The sequence below is a fragment of the Podarcis gaigeae genome (genome assembly GCF_964106915.1).
Source record: "Podarcis gaigeae genome assembly, chromosome: Z".
NCBI classification, from domain to species: Eukaryota; Metazoa; Chordata; class Lepidosauria; order Squamata; family Lacertidae; genus Podarcis; species Podarcis gaigeae.
Genome location: NC_139691.1, coordinates 40,173,672 through 40,191,991, shown reverse-complemented (window position 1 = coordinate 40,191,991; position 18,320 = coordinate 40,173,672). Strand labels below are relative to the sequence as shown.

Sequence of the window (18,320 nt, the reverse complement as noted above, 5' to 3'; positions counted from 1 at the left end):
CTGTCCTGTTCCCACAACTGGCATCAGAAGTTGGCATGGTAGGGCATCTGCCTTAAGACCACACAACAGAGGGGCAGCTGCTGACCCTTGAATCTCTTCCCCGACCCTGAGCCAACTCCTTGCTGCTGTGCTGCTGCAGCAGCTCCCTGTTCTTCTGCTGTTCTCTAAGTGCACAAGCATTTCCAAAAGCAAGGACAGGTTCATCACTCAGCGGCAGAGTATCTGCTCTGCATACAGAATGTCCCATGTTCAAGCCCTGGCATCTGCAGGTAGGGCTGGGAGAAGCCCTCTCTGAAACGGTGGGGAGCTGCTGCCAGTGTAGACATACTGAGCTAAGTGGACCCAATGGTCTGACTCAGTATAAGACAACTCCCCATGTTTCTAACATAAGGTTTTGCTTGCCTTGCTATTTCTTTATGCCCAGAGATACAGACTGGGTCCAGAGGGAGAGGGCAAATGAACAGGCGGTGGGGGGGGGGGAGGAGAAGCAGGGCAGTTGCAAAGGCAGATTTAGGGGAGCGTGCCTGGTTTGGTCACACTGGGTGCAGAGCCTTGGGGGTGCCACAGCTATGATTTAGAATACAGTTAAGGGTGCAATAAGTTTGGCATGAATTTGGTGCTGAATTTTGGCATCACACAGGGCACCACTTAAATCTAAGATCCCAAGGTACATCACTGGCAGTTGGCCCACTCAATCTGTGGAAATCTGCCTCCCTGACTTAAGGAATTGTCAAGTTCTGCCCAGCAATGAGGCTTCTATATTCAAAAGCTTGGGATATATTGTATTATTTCTGCATCTTGTTATATCAATATTGCAGAAATTCTCTTAGCACAATCCTATGCAACCGGGATGGGGAAATGGTGGCCCTCAAGATGTTCCTGGGCTCCAACTCCTCTTAGCACCAGCCAGCAGGACCAACGGTCAGGGATGATGGGTGTTTGAAATAAATAACAAGGACATAGGAAGGTACCTATGAGAGATTCAAACCACTGCTCCATGTAGGTCACTGCTGCCTTTCCCAACCTGCTCCCCTCTAGACCGTTAGACTACAGCTCCCACCAGCCTCAACCAGAAAAGGTTGGGAAAGGCTGGTCTACACTGACTGCAGCAGTTATCCAGGCAGGAGCATTTCCCAGACCTACAAGCAAATGCCAGGCTGAATTGAGGCTCTTTTGCATGGAAAGCACAAGTTGTACTGAGTTAAGGCTCTCCTCCACCTTGTTTTACATGAAGCCCACCTAACAGGGGCTGAGGAAGGCTGGTTTACGCTGGTTGGCAGCAACCCTCCAGGTAGGAGTGTTTTGCAGCACTGCCTTGGGGTTCCCTGGGACCTTCTGCATGCAAAGCAGATGCTCTCCCACTGAGTTGCAGGCCTTGCTCCAATAAATGAATGGAGCAGCAGCCTGGTGACCACACATTCAGCCTACTCACCAATAGGGCAAATTAAATCCTCTAATAACACAAGGCCACTCAATGGGGGGGGGGGGGAACAGCCCCGTGGCCTCCAGACCAAAGGAAGCCAAGTGATACAAACCAAGGGTCTCCAAACAGCAATAACCTAAACCTCCTCCATACAACCCCCCTCCCTTATTAAAAACAAACAAGCAGTGGCGATTTTAAACAGAAACGGTCCCAAGCTTCTCTGCTCAGGCATGTGGAAAACAGCAAGGCTCGCCTTTCACCCGGGGCCTCCTCCACTCCCGTTGCAAGCTTTAAAAAAAAAATTATTTCTGGCCTTGAGCTGCAATGCAAGCGACAGGGCTGCAGGTTGAGAGAGAGGAGTGGGCCTGGGGCGCGTGCTGCATGTCCAGGCGACCAGGACTTCCCCAAACGACCCAATACCCACCCACCCCCGACTCTGGTTTTTGCAAAAAAGAAAAAAAAGGACCCAAAGAGTGTTGCGCAAAAGGCGACACCCAGTTACACCCCGTTCCCGCGCGCCCTCCTGCCCCACTTGCTATGGGCGCCCCTTCCCCAAATCCACACCCTCCTTTCCTTTCCCCTCGGCGAAGAGGCGCCTCACCCACAGAATCGGAGAGGGGGATCGCGCTGGGGCGCGGCTGAGTCAAGGCCTGGCGCATAGTGGCGGGCCCTCAATGCAAGGTGTCCGGCGGGAGCTACCGGCCGCGGCGCATCCTCCTGCGCTGCTCGAGGTTCATGCTCCGGGCAACAGCAGCGGCTCCCTCCAACCACCAGAGCCGGTCTGTGGCGCTTGCGCAAACTGGAGAGACAAACCAACCAGACCAGCCCGCTATAAAATGTGGGCAGGGGGAGAGAAGAACCTTCCTGTTTCGCCACGGTTGGGTTGCAGGCGGGTTTGCTACCTGTCGTCCCGTATATTTTCCATGCGTTATTCGATGCGCAAGATTCCAAGCTGGGTGGCTCCTTTCCTTTTTTTAAAAAAAGAAAGAAAGGCGCAAACATGCAGAAATCAATAGGAGAGCTCGAGAAATAATGTGGTGTATGTGTATGTTTTTAACCGATTCAAAAACTTTTGCCGCGCTTGGCAGCCCGATCCTATAGAAATCGACTCGGATGTCTCTCCGGGTTCCATGCGACTTAAAAACCTTTGCCCGAGGCGCGTGTGCGGTCTCTCCAGGTTCCAGGGCGAGTTGCAGCAAACTAAAAATTAGTTACTAAAAACCATCAAAACAAATTGCAGCGTGAGTCCTGAATGGCCCTTGGACTGAAGGAAGTGAAAGAGACTTACAACTGAATGCACAAAAATTACTAATCCTTGCAACAAGGAAATGCCACTTTTCATATTAGTAGTTTACTGTTAGAGTAACGTGGTCAAAATAACCTTAGAAAAACACAAGTGTGTTCTCCGCTCTTGGCCCTAATGATTAAAAATTTCCTCCTTGATTAATTTACTAAATTGTTGGTTGATTTGTCTATCAGTTGAGCCAATTAAATATTGCTATCCTAGATATTGTGAAACAACAATCACCCAAAACTCTTATTTTTCTTGGTGGTGGTGATAATAAAATTGGCAGTACTAGTAGTAATAAATCATTATCAGGAATGCCTCAGTGGTGTAAGATTTCCTAGTTGGTCTAGCCAAGATGACCAATGAAGTACTTCTCTATTACTTGATTTTACAGTAATTATTCTTTTGGAACTTTGTGGCATAGCTGTCAATATTTCTCTTTTTTTAAGGGAAATTCCCTTATTCCGAACAGGATTCCTCGCAAGAAAAGAGAAAAGTTGACAGCTATGCTTTGTGGGCCAGTGAAAAGAGAAGATCTGGATTTATGGGGTCATTTTGAGGAAAAACACAATTATTTTTAAAAATAAATCTGAATCTTTAAAATAAAATGAATCTGCAAGTGGGGGTAATTGGTTGCAGTACTTATCTTTTTCCGTTCATAAATTATTCTTTGGCATCTTTTAAATTAACGTACATCAACCTTTTTTTTAAAAAAAAGCTTAGCTTTGGATTTCAAACATGCAAGTGTACTAAATGTGAATTAATTACCAAGGCATAGCCAATGTCCTTTTTTTGTTCTTGATGATTAATTTCTAAAAAGAGCAACATTTGCAAACTCAAGCCCACCTAGGTATTCTACTTTCAAATCCCAGAAGTATGGAGGTTAGCTGCAGTTACTCTGTAATGGAGGAAAAATGCACTTGGCACGTGATCAGAGGCATTCTGATAATTACGACTTTGCATTCGCAACCAGATCTACCATTCATCCACAGCTGAAAAGAATTCGGCATGTAATGCTATGCCTCATTTAGTGATAGGCACATCTATTTTGATGCCAAAACGAAAGCCAGCCCACATATTTACTGAAATGTTATTCTTTTTGGAGTTCAGCCAGCAGTTTTAAAAATCCTTGGTTTTTGTGATCAAGGGACACTGAGTGGGGCAAAGTGGTGATATCATACAACCCTAACTATGTCTACTCAGAAGTAAGTTCTATTGGATTCATTGGGGTTTCATTCATTGCACTGAAATATGTGGGATTGGGATTGCAACCATAACTGGGTTAATTTTTGCATTAGGACTGAGATTGCCATCCTACCCTGCTTAAAGTAAAATCTATTTCTTCCAAATTTAAGCAGTTTTCTCCTTTTAATTCTGTAGGAAGAGTAAAGGATTTCCTGAAGACTGAAAACCCATGCACGCTTACCTGAGAACATGAATATGTGGCTAAGGGGCAAAAAAAGCCAAGAATACTTATTTAATAATACAACAGAAATCTAAATTAAGAGTGGGGAAGGCAAATGTCAAACAAAACTGAAACAAAATTTGGAACCACCAAGTCAAACCATTACAATTTGTGGGACAAGCCTAGCTGCTCAGTCATGTATGCATCTACTCAGAACTAAGCCCCATTGGAGTTGGGGGGGGGGGTTTACTCTCAGTTAAGTGTGTATATAGAACAGTAGCTTAAGTCTATAGTCATTAATAATAATAATAATAATAATAATAATAATAATAATAATAATAATAATTACAAAGAAGTAGGAAAGTACAAGATGAAAAAAGCAAAGGAAAGGAAAACAACAAAATATAAACAGCAAAAATAAAAGTTAAAATAACAGGGGGGGGAAAATAGTGGGGAAACCACATTAAGATTAAACCAGGGGTAGACAATGTGGCCACCTCCGAATTCTCTTAATCCACAAATCCCATAATTCCTGGTGACTGAACAAGCTGACTAGGGTTGTTGGGTGCTGTGGTCCTGCAAAATCTGGAGGGGATAACAGAGATGGCAAATCTGAGGGACTCCCAGAGTTGCAGTGGACATGCTGGCTTGGGCCACAGGTTCCCCATCATTTCAGAAAGCAGAAGATCACCGCATGTTGACAAAGTTTCTTTGCAGCAAATGTCTCTATTGAAAACAGCTGCTGCCAGTTTCTAACCTGCTTTTTTCAGGTTGTGCCCATGTTTGGATGTGTCACTGGAAGAGATAACAGTGGCACATTGCCGCAGAAGATCCAGTGCCTCAGGACAGAAGGGGGCAGAAGGGAGTCAAACAAGATATTGAAATGAAACCTGGGCCATCAACTACTGTAACACGACGCAGCTAATGCGGACAGCAGCCTCAAACCAAAATAGAAAACATTTTGGAAAGCATTGCAGAGGAGATGGTGTGTGTGTGCTGCTTCATGGAGCAATGCAGGAAAACATGCTTCATTGAGGCTGTAATCCATCTGAGCCTTTAATTGCGACAGGATATTGTGTGTCACAGAATGTCCCTATTCGAAAGGACTTTCTTGTTTTTACTACTCTTGGGAGGGGGGCTAGGGGGCGGTGAGGAGTGTTTGACTTGGTGTTTTTAGGAAGAGCAAGGGAGGAGAACATAGTGGGAAGTTAGTGTCATAATAATAATAATAATAATAATAATAATAATAATAATAATTTATTTATACCCCACCCATCTGGCTGGGCTGCCCCAGCCGCTTTGGGCGACTTCCAACAAAACACTAAAATACAATAACCTATTAAACATTAAAAGCTTCCCTAAACAGGACTGCCTTCAGATGTCTTCTAAAAGTCTTGTAGTTGTTGTTCTCTTTGACATCTGGTGGGAGGGCGTTCCACAGGGCTGGTCATTGGAAAGTTAGCAGAATAAGTCCATTTATTTTCCCACCTCTGTCCCTATTTTCCAGAGACAGGCTAGGAATTATGAAAGCTATCCCAGCTTCTGATTTAATCCTGGAATGTCCCTATTTTCCCTGGCTCTGCATCTCGGAGCCAATGTATCCTGTGGGGCTGGTCCTTGGCAGCAGCATCCTCTCCTCCTCACCTGCTTTCCAGCGGTTGCTATGAGCTGCCCAAGGGATGCGGCCAGCAGCAGAGACCATGGAGAGGCAATGGGATGCTGCCTCACAGCTGCTGCAGCCGCTGACACCTGGGACAAGCGCCAGTTCATCCTTTCTCCCAAGCTTGGTGGCGGCAGCACTTGTGGGGGAAATAGGAACATTCCAGGATCAAATCAGAAGCCGGGGATGGCTTTCATAATTCCGGACTGTCTCTGGAAAAATGGAACAGTTGGAGGGTAAGTCATTAATATCACCAGACCAACCTTCTCAGTAGTGGCTTCCTGCCTGGGTAATTCTCTCCCCTGGGAGGCATGCCTGGCACCATCACTATCTGCTTTTACATGCCAGGCAAGAAACATGCTTATTCACTTAGGATTTTGGACCCTAGATTTCTGGTTGTCTTTCAGTGGGGTAGGGTCTCTCTCTCTCTCTGTGTATTATATATGTGTGTGTATAGATATAGATCTCCTGCCAACCTAGCAGTTCGAAAGCACCTCAAAGTGCAAGTAGATAAATAGGTACCGCTCCGGCGGGAAGGTAAACGGCGTTTCCGTGCGCTGCTCTGGTTCGCCAGAAGCGGCTTAGTCATGCTGGCCACATGACCCGGAAGCTGTCTGCGGACAAACGCTGGCTCCCTCGGCCAGTAAAGCGAGATGAGTGTCGCAACCCCAGAGTTGGTCACGACTGGACCGAATGGTCAGGGGTCCCTTTACCTTTACTTATAGATAAACATTTTAGGTTGTTTACATGCTTGCTTTTACACTTGTTTTCAGAGTTTTATTTTTGAAAGTCTCTTTGAACAGAGAGCTTTCTGCAAAAAGCGACAAGCAAACAAACAAGCACATACGGTGTGATGCCTTTGCTTGTTGTGGCAGGCATGTGGATAATGGGATATGTCCACTTCTAACCTGATAGTGCCTCTCCAAATTCCCTCTCCACACTGTCCTTCTTGGCTCTTCTCCAGGGATCTTCAGATGATTCCTGGAATTACGGGTAGTTGGGAAACTGACACTGCACGAAGCCACCTCTGGCCTGTCTGAAGGCAAAGTGATAAATATAGCGATGTCGGACCGTGAAAGCAATTTTGGAAGCATTCAGACAAGGGGCCTCCCCATGACTGACAGGGACATATTGGCACGTACATTTCTGTCTGTTAAGATCTGATTATTTTGTAACGCTCTATAAACAGGTGATCCTCAGCCTCCCAAGGCAGAAAGATTTCCTTCCGGGCAAGATTCTTGGTCTTTCCCCCTCTCTGGGATTTTTCATGCGATAGGCTGCTTTTTACACGTGAATGACTTCTGGTGGATGAGGGCCTGAATTCTTGTATGGAATCCTGCTGCATGATCTCAGTTGCCTGATGAGAGCAATCAGCTTGCTGGTCTCCTCCTTACATGCTCCGTCTTCTCTGCAGTGTTGAAAAGCAAAACTGGTCACCTGGTGATAGTCGCAAAGTCCCTGCTCCTGCTTGATTTTTCTTTTCTTTTTTTAAAACCACTGAATCGGCTTGTGCAATGGGATTGCTGGATAATTCCAGGGTTCAGTGAAGAGACGTGACCTGCATTATTAGACCAGGAGTTGACATCCTGACATACTAACCATCTCATATTTTCCCCCTTTTTTCCTTTTTTCACCATGGAAGTGAACGCCACCTCTGGAGGTGCCAAGGACCACCCGCTCAACTATCACCAAATGCCAGTAAGTAAGCAACCCCTTAGGGTAATGAGGAATAGATTCCCAGAGGTTCCATCTGTGAGCAGAATCGAACCCTTTGTTTCTGCTGTTGATGAGTAGAGCAGAAGGTTTGTCCACATTCTCCTCCTAAGTGTTGGAGGAAGAAAGGGGGAAAGTATGGCCATGCATCAAACAAAGCTAGATTTCTCCCCCAGGAGGAAAAGACTATCCAGATAATTGAGAATTAGTCAAATAATAATAATAAGAAAGGTCTGCATGCATGAATTGGCTCATTGATGCAAATAATTAACTTGTCTGTTGAAGATGAAAAAGAACCAAGCTCATGGGGAAATGCTGCATCTGAGTGCTTTTATTAGAACCAAAACATCAGCTCAGAATGGTACGTTCAGGACCAGCTCTACAGTTAGGTAGAGTGAGGCGGCTGCCTCAGGTAGCACATACTGGAGGATAGGAGGTGGTGGTGAGGTGCTAGATAACAGAGCTGTGCTGCCCTCAGAGGTGGTGGAGGACACTGTTCAGTTGCCAGTGTCGAAGTGAGATTATTTATTTATTTATTTATTTATTTATTTATTTATTTATACCCTGCCCATCTGGCTGGGTTTCCCCAGCCACTCTGAGCGGCTTCCAACAAAATATTAAAATACAATAGTCTGTTAAACATTAAAAGCTTCCCTAAACAGGGCTGCATTCAGATGTCTTCTAAAAGTCTGGTAGTTGTTTTTGTCTTTGACATCTGGTGGGAGGGTGTTCCACAGGGCGGGTGCCACTACTGAGAAGGCCCTTTGCCTGGTTCCCTGTAACCTCACTTCTCGCAGTGAGGGAACTGCCAGAATGCCCTCGGCGCTGCACCTCAGTGTCTGGGCAGAATGATGGGGGTGGAGACGCGCCTTCAGATAGATTCAATGCTGGGCCAACTGGCTTCAGTACATGGAAATAGGAGGCTGCACCATCTTGTCCATCATCACAGGCACCACAATGCCTTGGGCTGGCCCAGGGTACATGGGGTTCCAGGGCACTTGACTGAGAGCGGCTTAGCAGTAACAGTACAACAGCACCTTACCTCACTCATTCAGGGTACGTCAGCTCTGGTGCGTATCTGGTGTGATGGAGACAACACATTGGGTTAGGGGCATTAAAATATGTTATCCATTCTACTTGGGATACAACTAAAGGAAGGAGTGGTGTGTTTTTTGGAGACAGGGTTGACATAGCAGAGATGATACCTAAACTAGCTCAGAGCCATTTTGAGAACATGTTATGGGATGGGGACTTAATGCTGCCTAACTTCCTATATCTCTGGTTGTGAAGTTAGAATGGTTGTGGTGATGTGGAACTCTGAGATCACCCAAACAGGCAAAAGAATAACTTCCGATGCCAAAAGGCAGCCTCTGACCCTTTGCAGATGGCTTTTGCCAGTTGCCATATTTAGACAGGAAGGGAATTCCTCTTCCCAAGGTCATATTGGCTAGTAACTGTAGGGTTGGTTTTTGTGCTTTCCCCTGCAGGCTCTGACTTGGCTTGCTTCCACACTAGCAATCAGGAACTTGGGTAGGCACCTGTCTTTTGCTTGTCTCAAGTGGTTGGCTTGATCAGTGACAGTCGGTCAGAAAGATAGCTGTTGTATGGGATACTTGATAGTTCTAGAACTGGTGTGGGGAAGGTGTTGTCCTCCAGATGCTATTGGACTCCAACTCCCATCAGCTTTAGCCAACATAGTCAATGATAGGAGATGATGGGAACTATAGTCCAGAAACACCGGGGGGGGGGGCACATCTCCCCCACCACTGTGCCAAAGGCTGGTTCTCATATGTATTATAATGCTTTATGACTCACCTCTTGAAGTCTCATCATTTCAATGAGTTGCAGGAGTGCTGAGCATGGTCATTGGAGCTCATGCATTGGAGCCCATGCAAGGCAATGTGGGCTTTCTGCCCGTGGCAGCTCGTTCACACACTGAACTCGTCACTAGAGGGACATAAGTGTGGGGAACCGGTCTGAAGGTTCTTTGAATCAGATGCACTCTGCACTTGTGAAATAAGATCTCACACACCCACACAAGGGGGAAAAGATTTAACTTTTAAGCAGTTTTTACAAAATCTATTCCTTAGCTGTGGAGTGATTTTGCTTTGAGTTGATCCTTCGTCAGCAAAGGAATGGTGAGTATTTGACTTTCCACACTTTGCTAGCCCAGAAGGAAAACTACAGAAGACAAGGCGCAACCTTTGGGCATTTTTATGAGACCAGATTTCATTTCTATGGGAAGGAAAACCTTGCAAAAGCACAGTTAAGACCCATTGATTCAAATAGGAGAGATTAATGCAGCAATTTTATGCACAGGTCCTTGGCAATAAGCCTAATTAGTTAGCTCAGTGAGACTTCTCCATTGGCATGCCTAAAATTGTACTATTAATCTGGTGTTTAATTCTCCCACTGAAACTCATGGAAGTGCTTTCAGGGAGGCCAGATTGTGCTTTTAATTTCCTGCATTAATTTTTTGCTTTCTCTCTCATCTTATGTGACTTATGCACTGATGATCCATTGATGAACAGGCTGCCCTATGTGAACCCATTATGTAAGTGACAGGAAAGGCTTTTTCCTGGGTCAGCCTTGGATAGATGGATCAAATTGTCCTAGCCAAGTTGCTCCATCATCAGGTCTGAAGTAATTGACTGATGGCAAGTTCAATGTTCAGAAGTAACCTGTAAAAACTCTGGGTGGATTGTTCATGAAAAGATGACCGAATATGAGATGGACTTGGCAGGTTCAGCTTGGAACTTTTTTGGTCATACAATCAGAGAGTTTGGAGAGGGCCTCAAAGGGCTTCTAGTACAACATGGAGCTATAATACATCTGAAAAGACAAACATTGATCATGTCTCCAGGTTTTCCAGGCAGCAGGAGATCCAGTTAGAGGGGGTGGAGAAACTTGATTCTGATGGCAGTTAAAATTATCAGTTTTTCTGATCACCTCCTCTGTAGCTTTCTATTGCTTCAGGCACACCTTGGTGACAATTCTTGCTTTGGCATCTTCTTCTTCTGATCATCTTAGAAATACAGGGGGTTAGGAATAAAAAGGAAGCACCACACACACAAAACTGAGGTGTGTGGGGGTTCAGGTTGAGGAGGTGCTGCTGGAAATATCACACAGGGAACAACATGCCAAGTAAGAACAAGACAAAAATGTTTTTGTCTGCAACAAAATGCTGCTGCTGCTGCTGCTGCTGTTCAGGATTCCAGCCTTCCCATTCGCCCCTCCACTGGTTTTTCCATGTTTTCATCAACAGTGAGTCAAAAGAGAGTCAGCATTCTGTGGCCACTGAGCATGCCTGGTCTTCGTAGGAGGGGTTGGGGTTGGGGTTTCTCCCTGTAGGTTTCCCCCTAAAAACGCTTGCAATTTTTGCAGATTTTGAGGTTTCCCAGAGCCTTGTGCTATTTCTCTTTAGTGTGCTTTGGTGCTGCTTTGGCTAAATAAGGAATGGCACTCACAGCATGAAGATTGGAACTAGAAGGAACGAATAGACATATAGGAAGCCGCCTTGTACCAAATTGGAACATTGGCTTGTCTAGCTCAGTATTTTCTCCAAGAAGTATGGGGAACCTCTGGTTCTCCAGATGCTGCTAGGCTACAACTCCTATCAGCCCCAGCAAGCATGGCCACTTGATCTATAATAATGTAATACTTTATTATTTATACCCCGCCCATCTGGCTGAGTTTCCCCAGCCACTCTGGGCTGCTGTTGATCGACAGTGATCAACAGCAGCTATCCATAATAGTTGCACACAAGGGTCTTTCCCAGCTCCACCAGGAGATGTGGCTAGAAGGAACCATCAATTTTTGTTCTCTGTTTCTTATTTTGCCAGTCTTAACTTCAGTTCACCACATTTTGCAGCAATTTGCATATTAAAAAAAAAACACTCATTAAATTCATTAGCATTTTAGCGCATTGTTTTTTCTATAAACACATTTTTATATGCAGTTTTGACATATTTTTGCAAGCAATCTCACCATATATAATGTACTTTTAAATGTTATTTTCAACAATATATTTAATTTTATGCATGCTTTCTCCTTATATGTGCATTGCTTACTTGGAGCACTACATTGCGAAGCTTAAGTGTGAAGAGATGGTTGTGTTTTGATTCACATAATGTGTAAACAGGATAGATTTAGCTTTACATGTGTACTGAATCAAAATTCTCCTCCATCCCTACCTGGTGCTGCCTGAGCTATGGACCTTCCCCAAAGGATAGCAAAAATAAGGACAAACCATTTATTCTAAACCATACTCTCTGGGGGAGGGAGGGAGAGAGAAGTAAATAAACTGCCTTTTTAGAGGCATACTGTACATAGAGTCCCTTGTGCCCTTGGCAAGGAGCTATATTGTCCCCTGAAAACTACACTTTACTGCAATAGAATTGAGCAATTACTACATTTTACATGACCCAAGTGCTCAAAGCATCCAGAGTGAGGGCAAGGTGAAGTAAAAGGGCAGAAAAAACTGCGTGTTTTTGTGCCATGGTGTGAGAAAGACAGAAAGCTTCCCCCACATTTGATCTTGCTGTAACAGCAATGGCACAGCACCACACACATAAATGTCCTACACCCCATAGTTTGATGGGTGTTTTTTGCATACCTTGCCCTGGGCTTGCACCCTTGACAAGGGTTTCGCCAGCCCCTAGGTACTTCTCTGGCCTTTCTGTAACATAAGGAGCAATGATGAGAAAATGGAAAAACTCCAGCTAGTGAACTCACTGGCATTTATTTTTGGCTAATGGAATATCCTCCATTAGTGGGGAGGGTGGGGGAGTGGAAAGAAAGACAACAAAAACACTGTTCACATGGTGTGTGTCTGGGGTTTGCTTTGTCACCATTCCAGGAAAATAAGAATGAAGAGGCAGCTCAGCGACACGGCAATGAGGAGGAAGAGGAGGAGGAGGGAAAGAAAGAAATGGGCAAGAAAACCTGGGGCGATATGGCCAAGGGTATGAAAATCTTCCTTTGGAATCCTGAGACAAGGCAGTTCATGGGCAGAACAGCTCACAGCTGGGGTAAGTCCAACATTCCCTTCCACCCCATCTGAAATGGGAGGCAACCGTAGCAGGATATGGACAGAGGAATAAATGCAGGAAAGCCTTGCGTTGATATCATTTGCACCCACTTAGGCTTGGCTACTGTTGGGAATCGTGGACTGATGCCAAAGATGGGGGTAAAGAAATGAAGGTGGTATGAAGGGAAATGGAATTGCAGAGGCTCTTTTGGGAGGCTGTTCCAAGCCACAATGGGCAGTGAAAGAGGCAGGGCAGAGTCTTGTGAAGAAGCATGAGAGCTTTCAACGTCTGAGGCTGATGTGGAGTTGAGTCCGTGAAGGTCATGGCAGGGATGTGTCAGGGTTTAAGGGCGATACGAGAAGGGCTTTGAAGTTATATAGCAAGGATAGGGACCCTGAAAACTGAAGGGTGGCCATTTATTTATTCTGCCCCCAAAGGCAAAAGGAACCTATAATTGCATGTGGTAGTGCTAAATGTATGAGCTACAATTTCTGGTGTTCTTATACCCTACAACATTTATCTAATGAAAACAGGGACGTTTCATTCCATAATGATAATTTTACTATTGATACCCCACCTATCTGACTGGGTTGCCCCAGCCATTCTGGGCAGCTTCCAACACATATAAAAACATAACAAAACATTAAACAAACTTACTATACAGGATTGCCTTCAGACAGCTCGGGGGTCGGATAACTCCATACCCTCCAACATTTCTCCAATGAAAATAGGGATGTCCTAAGGAAAAGCAGGTTAAACCACAGTGCCTAGGACTTGCCGATCAGGTCGATGGTTCGAATACCTGCAATGGGGTGAGCTCCCGTTGCTCGGTCCCTGCTGCGGCCAACCTACCAGTTTGAAAGCACATCAAAGTGCAAGTAGATAAATAGGTACCACTCCAGCAGGAAAGTAAACGGCGTTTCCATGCGCTGCTCTGGTTCACCAGAAGAGGCTTAGTCATGCTGGCCACATGACACGGAAGTAAAGCGAGATGAGCGCCACAACCCCAGAGTCGGCCACAACTGGACCTAATGGTCAGGGGTCCCTTTACCTTTACTTTTAAGGAAAAACGGGACATTCCAGGATCAAATCAGAAACTGGGACTGCTTCTCTAAATCAGGGACGTCCCTGAAAAATAGGCACACTTAGAGGGTCTGGTGTTGTATTTCCATTAACAGAGGCAGTGTGCCTTTTGGTACCAATTGCTGGGAGTCAAAGGCGGGCACAATGCTGTTGCCTTCAAGTTTTGTTTGCAGGCTTCCAATGAGCATTTGGTTAGACACCGGGCTCTTCTTATATATATAGCCACAGTCTTCCCCACTACTTTTCACAATCCTATGTAGATCAACTCAAGGAAAATCCTTTTTTGTTTGGAAAGAGGCAAGGTGGACATCCATTTGGTGCTTTGCTTTGGGTGGCAATAAATTCTGGGCCAATTTTGACAAAACTGGGAGCGATCCTGCTTCCTAAAGGAATTATATTAGTGATGATTACCATGTTCAATAGAAAATTGTGATCAGTGATGGCTGGCACTCATTGGAACTGAGTGGAGCAGAAGACAGGGAGGCCAACAGAAGGTGGAGCCAGAACCAATGACAGGCAGAGCCCAATCATTCTTATTTTGTCCCCATTATCCTCCCTGCTGAGTTTTACAAGGACAAACGCTAAGACTAAGGAAGAGGAAGAAAGCAGACAATGCTGCTTCCTGGACTGGTTGTAAGTAAGAAGATAGTCAAGTGGCCAGGCCATGACTTGTGGGACAGTGCCCCATTTTCCCTAATGAACCAGCCTCTACTGATTCTAGTACCCACGTGGATGGATTCCCAGGCTGCTGGAAGGGGCAGAACCTGGTAGTATGGTACCCAGGTAGTGAAGAGCTCAATTGGCTAGAGTGTGGTGCTGATAGCACCAATGTTGCAAGTTCAATCTCCATATGGGACAGCTACATATTCCTGCATTGCAGGGGGCTGGACTAGATCAGCGTTTCCCAAGCTTGAGTCTCTCCACCTGTTGGTTTTTTTTAACTACAACTCCCATTATCTGTAGGTAGCTGGACTGTGGTCAGGGTTGATGGGAACTGTAGTCCAAAAACAGCTGGAGCTTCAAGTTTGGGAAACACTGAACTAGATGATCCTCAGGGTCCATTCTAGCTCTACAATGCTATGGTTCTATTTGCCAGGCTAAAATTTGACACCCACACCCTTGGGGTGCCTTCCAATGCCAGCTAAGCAAGGCATAGGACTTTGGGAAGCAGGCACAAGGCTTTAGCAGGGTCCTAGAGCCCTCAGGGAGATGGGTGGCGCTGTGGGTTAAACCACAGAGCCTAGGACTTGGCGATCAGAAGGTCGGCGATTCGAATCCCTGCAACGGGGTGAGCTCCCGTTACTCGGTCCCTGCTCCTGCCCACCTAGCAGTTCGAAAGCACATCAAAGTGCAAGTAAATACGGTAAATAGGTACCGCTCCGGCAGGAAGGTAAATGGCGTTTCCGTGTGCTGCTTCGGTTCGCCAGAAGCAGCTTAGTCATGCTGGCCCCATGACCCGGAAGCTGTACGCCGGCTCCCTCGGCCAATAAAGCGAGATGAGAGCTGCAACCCCAGAGTCAGTCACAACTAGACCTAATGGTCAGGGGTCCCTTTACCTTTTTAGAGCCCTCAAGCCTCCTTCCAAAAGCTAGATAATCACTAACTAGGCCAGGGGGCAGCAAACTTTTTCAGCAGGGGGCCGGCCCCCTGTCCCTTAGACCATGTGGGGGGCCGGACTATATTTTGAAAAGAAAAAATGAACGAATTCCTATGCCCCACAAATTTCACAGAGATGCATTTTAAATAAAAGGACACATTCTACTCATGTAAAAACACGCTGATTCTCAGACCGTCCGCGGGCCAGATTGAGAAGGCCTTAGTTTGCCTACCCATGAACTAGGCTTTGGGAAGGAGGCAGAAAGGTAAACCTTTGGCTCCTGTGCCCTTTGTGGTGGAACTGGTTGCGCTGCCCTCAGTCCACCACCGCTGCAGGTAATGGGTGTTGGAAGTTATGACATCTGTATGACATTTATTTTCTGTTCCCCCTGCCCAAGGCATGCAGGGCAATGAACATTCTCCCCAACATTGCAAAAAACAAACAAACCATGATCCTCTGAGGTAGATTAGAACAAGCAACAGAGAATAATCCAATGGCCACCCAGTGATGTTCATGAAGTGATTCAAAACCAGGACTCCCAGGGCTCATTCTGACACCCTAGCCAGAATACTACACTGTCTTTCAAGGCAAATTGGTGAATGAGAGAGAGAGAGAGAGAGAGAGAGAGAGAGAGAGAGAGAGAGAGAGAGAGAGAGAGAACGAGAACAAACTTGGGTGCAGGTGCCAGATCCGAGGGAATGCCAGAATTAGCACCAATTAGCTCGTGAATTATTAAAAATGTTTTAAAATAAAGGAAAGAATAATCACAGTTCCTATTGCCTATTGCATTGATGCTTTTCTATGCTCCAAGAAGGGTTTCTCGCCCTCCCCACCCTTGCTGGCCCCTCGCCAAAGCCACTAACAGGCCCAAATTAAGTTTGCTCTCCTCCCAGCCCGCCCCAGTTTGTTCTCAGACCTAAAAGTTCCTCTCAACATAAAAGCCTCAGGAACGTGGAGGTGAAAGGGCACATCTGCATTCTCAAAGATTGTCCTGAAACTGGACTTGGGCTTTTCCTGGGAAATATAAACACACAGAAATAGGTTGGGTTAGAAGTTTGCTTCAGTATCATTATTATTTCTAAAGCCCCTGGGATTTGTTCTCTTGAGACAATCTGTCCATCATCTTAGGTCTCTGGTCAGGACAGAGCCTAAAGGCAAACAGGCATTTCTGTGCTGTAACCACACGTCTATTTTTAGGGAGGGCTCAACATGTGGGTTTTTGAGGCTGGGTCCCTGGTCTCCTGACCCTTTCTCCTTTTGAGGAAGGGTTGTAGCTTAATTGCGGAGTATCCGCTTTGCATGCAGAAGGTCCCAGGTTCAATACGCAGCAACTCCAGTTAAGACTAGGAGAAAACCCTGATTGAAACCTTGGCGAGCTGCTTCCAGTCAGTGCAGACAGTACTGAGCTACACACACTACACTTGATCTTAGCCAACAAGCTAAATGGAAGCAATTGTCTGACTCAGTATAAAGCACCTTCCTATGTTTTAAAGAACTTACTTTTAAGAAATTTGCTGATATGCGGCAAGGCATAGGGGCAGTAAGATCCCCATCACTACCATTTTAATTTGCCCAGAGGTACTTTACACCTGTATGCAAATTTGTGGCAATGGAACTGCGCATAGAGTCCTTTAAGTACCTAGCAAACCTCCTGGTAACATCAGAGAAGAGCATTTCATACCCTGCACCCCAAATTATTTTCTTCCACATGGCTTAGGTTTGCTAAGCAAATGTGCTTTGAGTACTGTTGTTGTTCAGTCGTTTAGTCGTGTCCGACTCTTCGTGACCCCATGGACTAGAGCACACCAGGCACTCCTGTCTTCCACTGCCTCCTGCAGTTTGGTCAGACTCATGTTTGTAGCTTCGAGAACACTGTCCAACCATCTCGTCCTCTGTCGTCCCCTTCTCCTTGTGCCCTCCATCTTTCCCAACATCAGGGTCTTTTCCAGGGAGACTTCTCTTCTCATGAGGGGGCCAAAGTATTGGAGCCTCAGCTTCAGGATCTGTCCTTCCAGTGACCACTCAGGGCTGATTTCCTTAAGAATGGGTAGGTTTGATCTTCTTGAAGTCCTTGAGACTCTCTTGAGAGTCTCCTCCAGCACCATAATTCAAAAGCATCTATTCTTCTGCGATCAGCTTTGAGTACTACCTGATCCAAATTAATACCAATGATAATTTAGAATTACCATCATTATTATTATTATCACCTCTCAGTTACCAACCTACTTCCATGCGTAGTGGGGAAACATTACTTTATATAAATATTTTTCCATTTTATGCTTCTCCTTCTCACACCCACAACAACCCTGCGAGGGAGGGAAGTTAGGTCAAGAAGTAGAAATAGCCTCAGTCACCTAGGGAGTTTTATGGTTGAGTGGGAATTTGAACCTAGGTCTCCAAGGTCCTGGTCCAATACTCTAACCACTACACACTACAATAGCTCTGGAAACAGGAAATGCAGCACCCTCATTACCTTAAACATATATCTATATCTATTGATCTGTCTATCAATCTTATCACCTTAAAGGCATGCATCAATATTGCTTTTTATTTAAGTTGGCACCCCTATCACCCAATAAAATAAACACCCTCCTCAACCACACTATCTGCATCTTAATGCAGGAGCAAATAGGGGCAGAGGGAGCTGCCTTGTACCTCAGACCATTGGTCCATCTACCTCAGTACAGTCTGCAGTGCCAGGGGTGCCATCTCACCCTCAGGGTTGTGAGTGCCTGCCATCGTAACATGGACGTGCAATGTCACACGCCTGCACTTAGAAGAGAAGGGGAACTCCTCTTCTCCTCCTCTCCACAGCCAGTGAGACACCCTTTTCTGCAGGGAAGGGCCTGGATTGGAGGGCAGACTCTGCCTCCACATCCGAGCCCCCTCTGCAAAGGGTGACTCGCTGGCTGGCTGTGGAAGGTGGAGCTGAACAGCTTCTCTCTCAGAGGTAGTGCCACAGAGGTTGGCTGGCTGTGTCCCTCCAGCTTTGTTCATTGACTTGTGGGTGCCCAGAGATTTCTCCCAACCCTGTCTAGAGATTATTGAACCTGGGACCTTCTTCGTGCAAAGCAGATGCTTGACTATTGAACTACAGCTCCTTTACAAAGTACCGGGGGGC

The 18,320-nt window shown here is 45.8% G+C and overlaps 2 protein-coding genes across 5 annotated transcripts in view; one reads left to right on the top strand and one right to left on the bottom strand.

Moving 5' to 3' along the window:
- The window catches only part of TMEM255A (transmembrane protein 255A), a 32,783-nt gene extending 30,559 nt beyond the window's left edge, over positions 1 to 2,224 (bottom strand). The window contains exon 1 of one of the 2 annotated variants that reach the window (XR_014560319.1): positions 2,025 to 2,206. Coding sequence is in view for 1 of the 2 variants with exons in the window: in XM_083723063.1 (XP_083579189.1) it covers positions 2,025 to 2,082 (58 nt within the window). In the remaining variant the exon portion in view is untranslated. Of the gene's footprint in view, positions 1 to 2,024 lie in introns of both variants that reach the window. The other variant, XM_083723063.1, reaches the window with a different exon arrangement.
- The window catches only part of ATP1B4 (ATPase Na+/K+ transporting family member beta 4), a 41,836-nt gene that overhangs the window by 16,032 nt on the left and 7,484 nt on the right, over positions 1 to 18,320 (top strand). Inside the window, exons 1-3 of one of the 3 annotated variants that reach the window (XM_083723049.1) lie at positions 2,242 to 2,460; positions 7,419 to 7,474; positions 12,348 to 12,519. In XM_083723049.1, the coding sequence (XP_083579175.1) occupies positions 7,469 to 7,474; positions 12,348 to 12,519 (178 nt within the window). In that variant the 5' untranslated portion in view covers positions 2,242 to 2,460; positions 7,419 to 7,468. Of the gene's footprint in view, positions 1 to 2,241; positions 2,461 to 5,025; positions 5,102 to 7,416; positions 7,475 to 12,347; positions 12,520 to 18,320 lie in introns of those variants that run through there. The other 2 variants (XM_083723047.1, XM_083723048.1) reach the window with 2 other exon arrangements.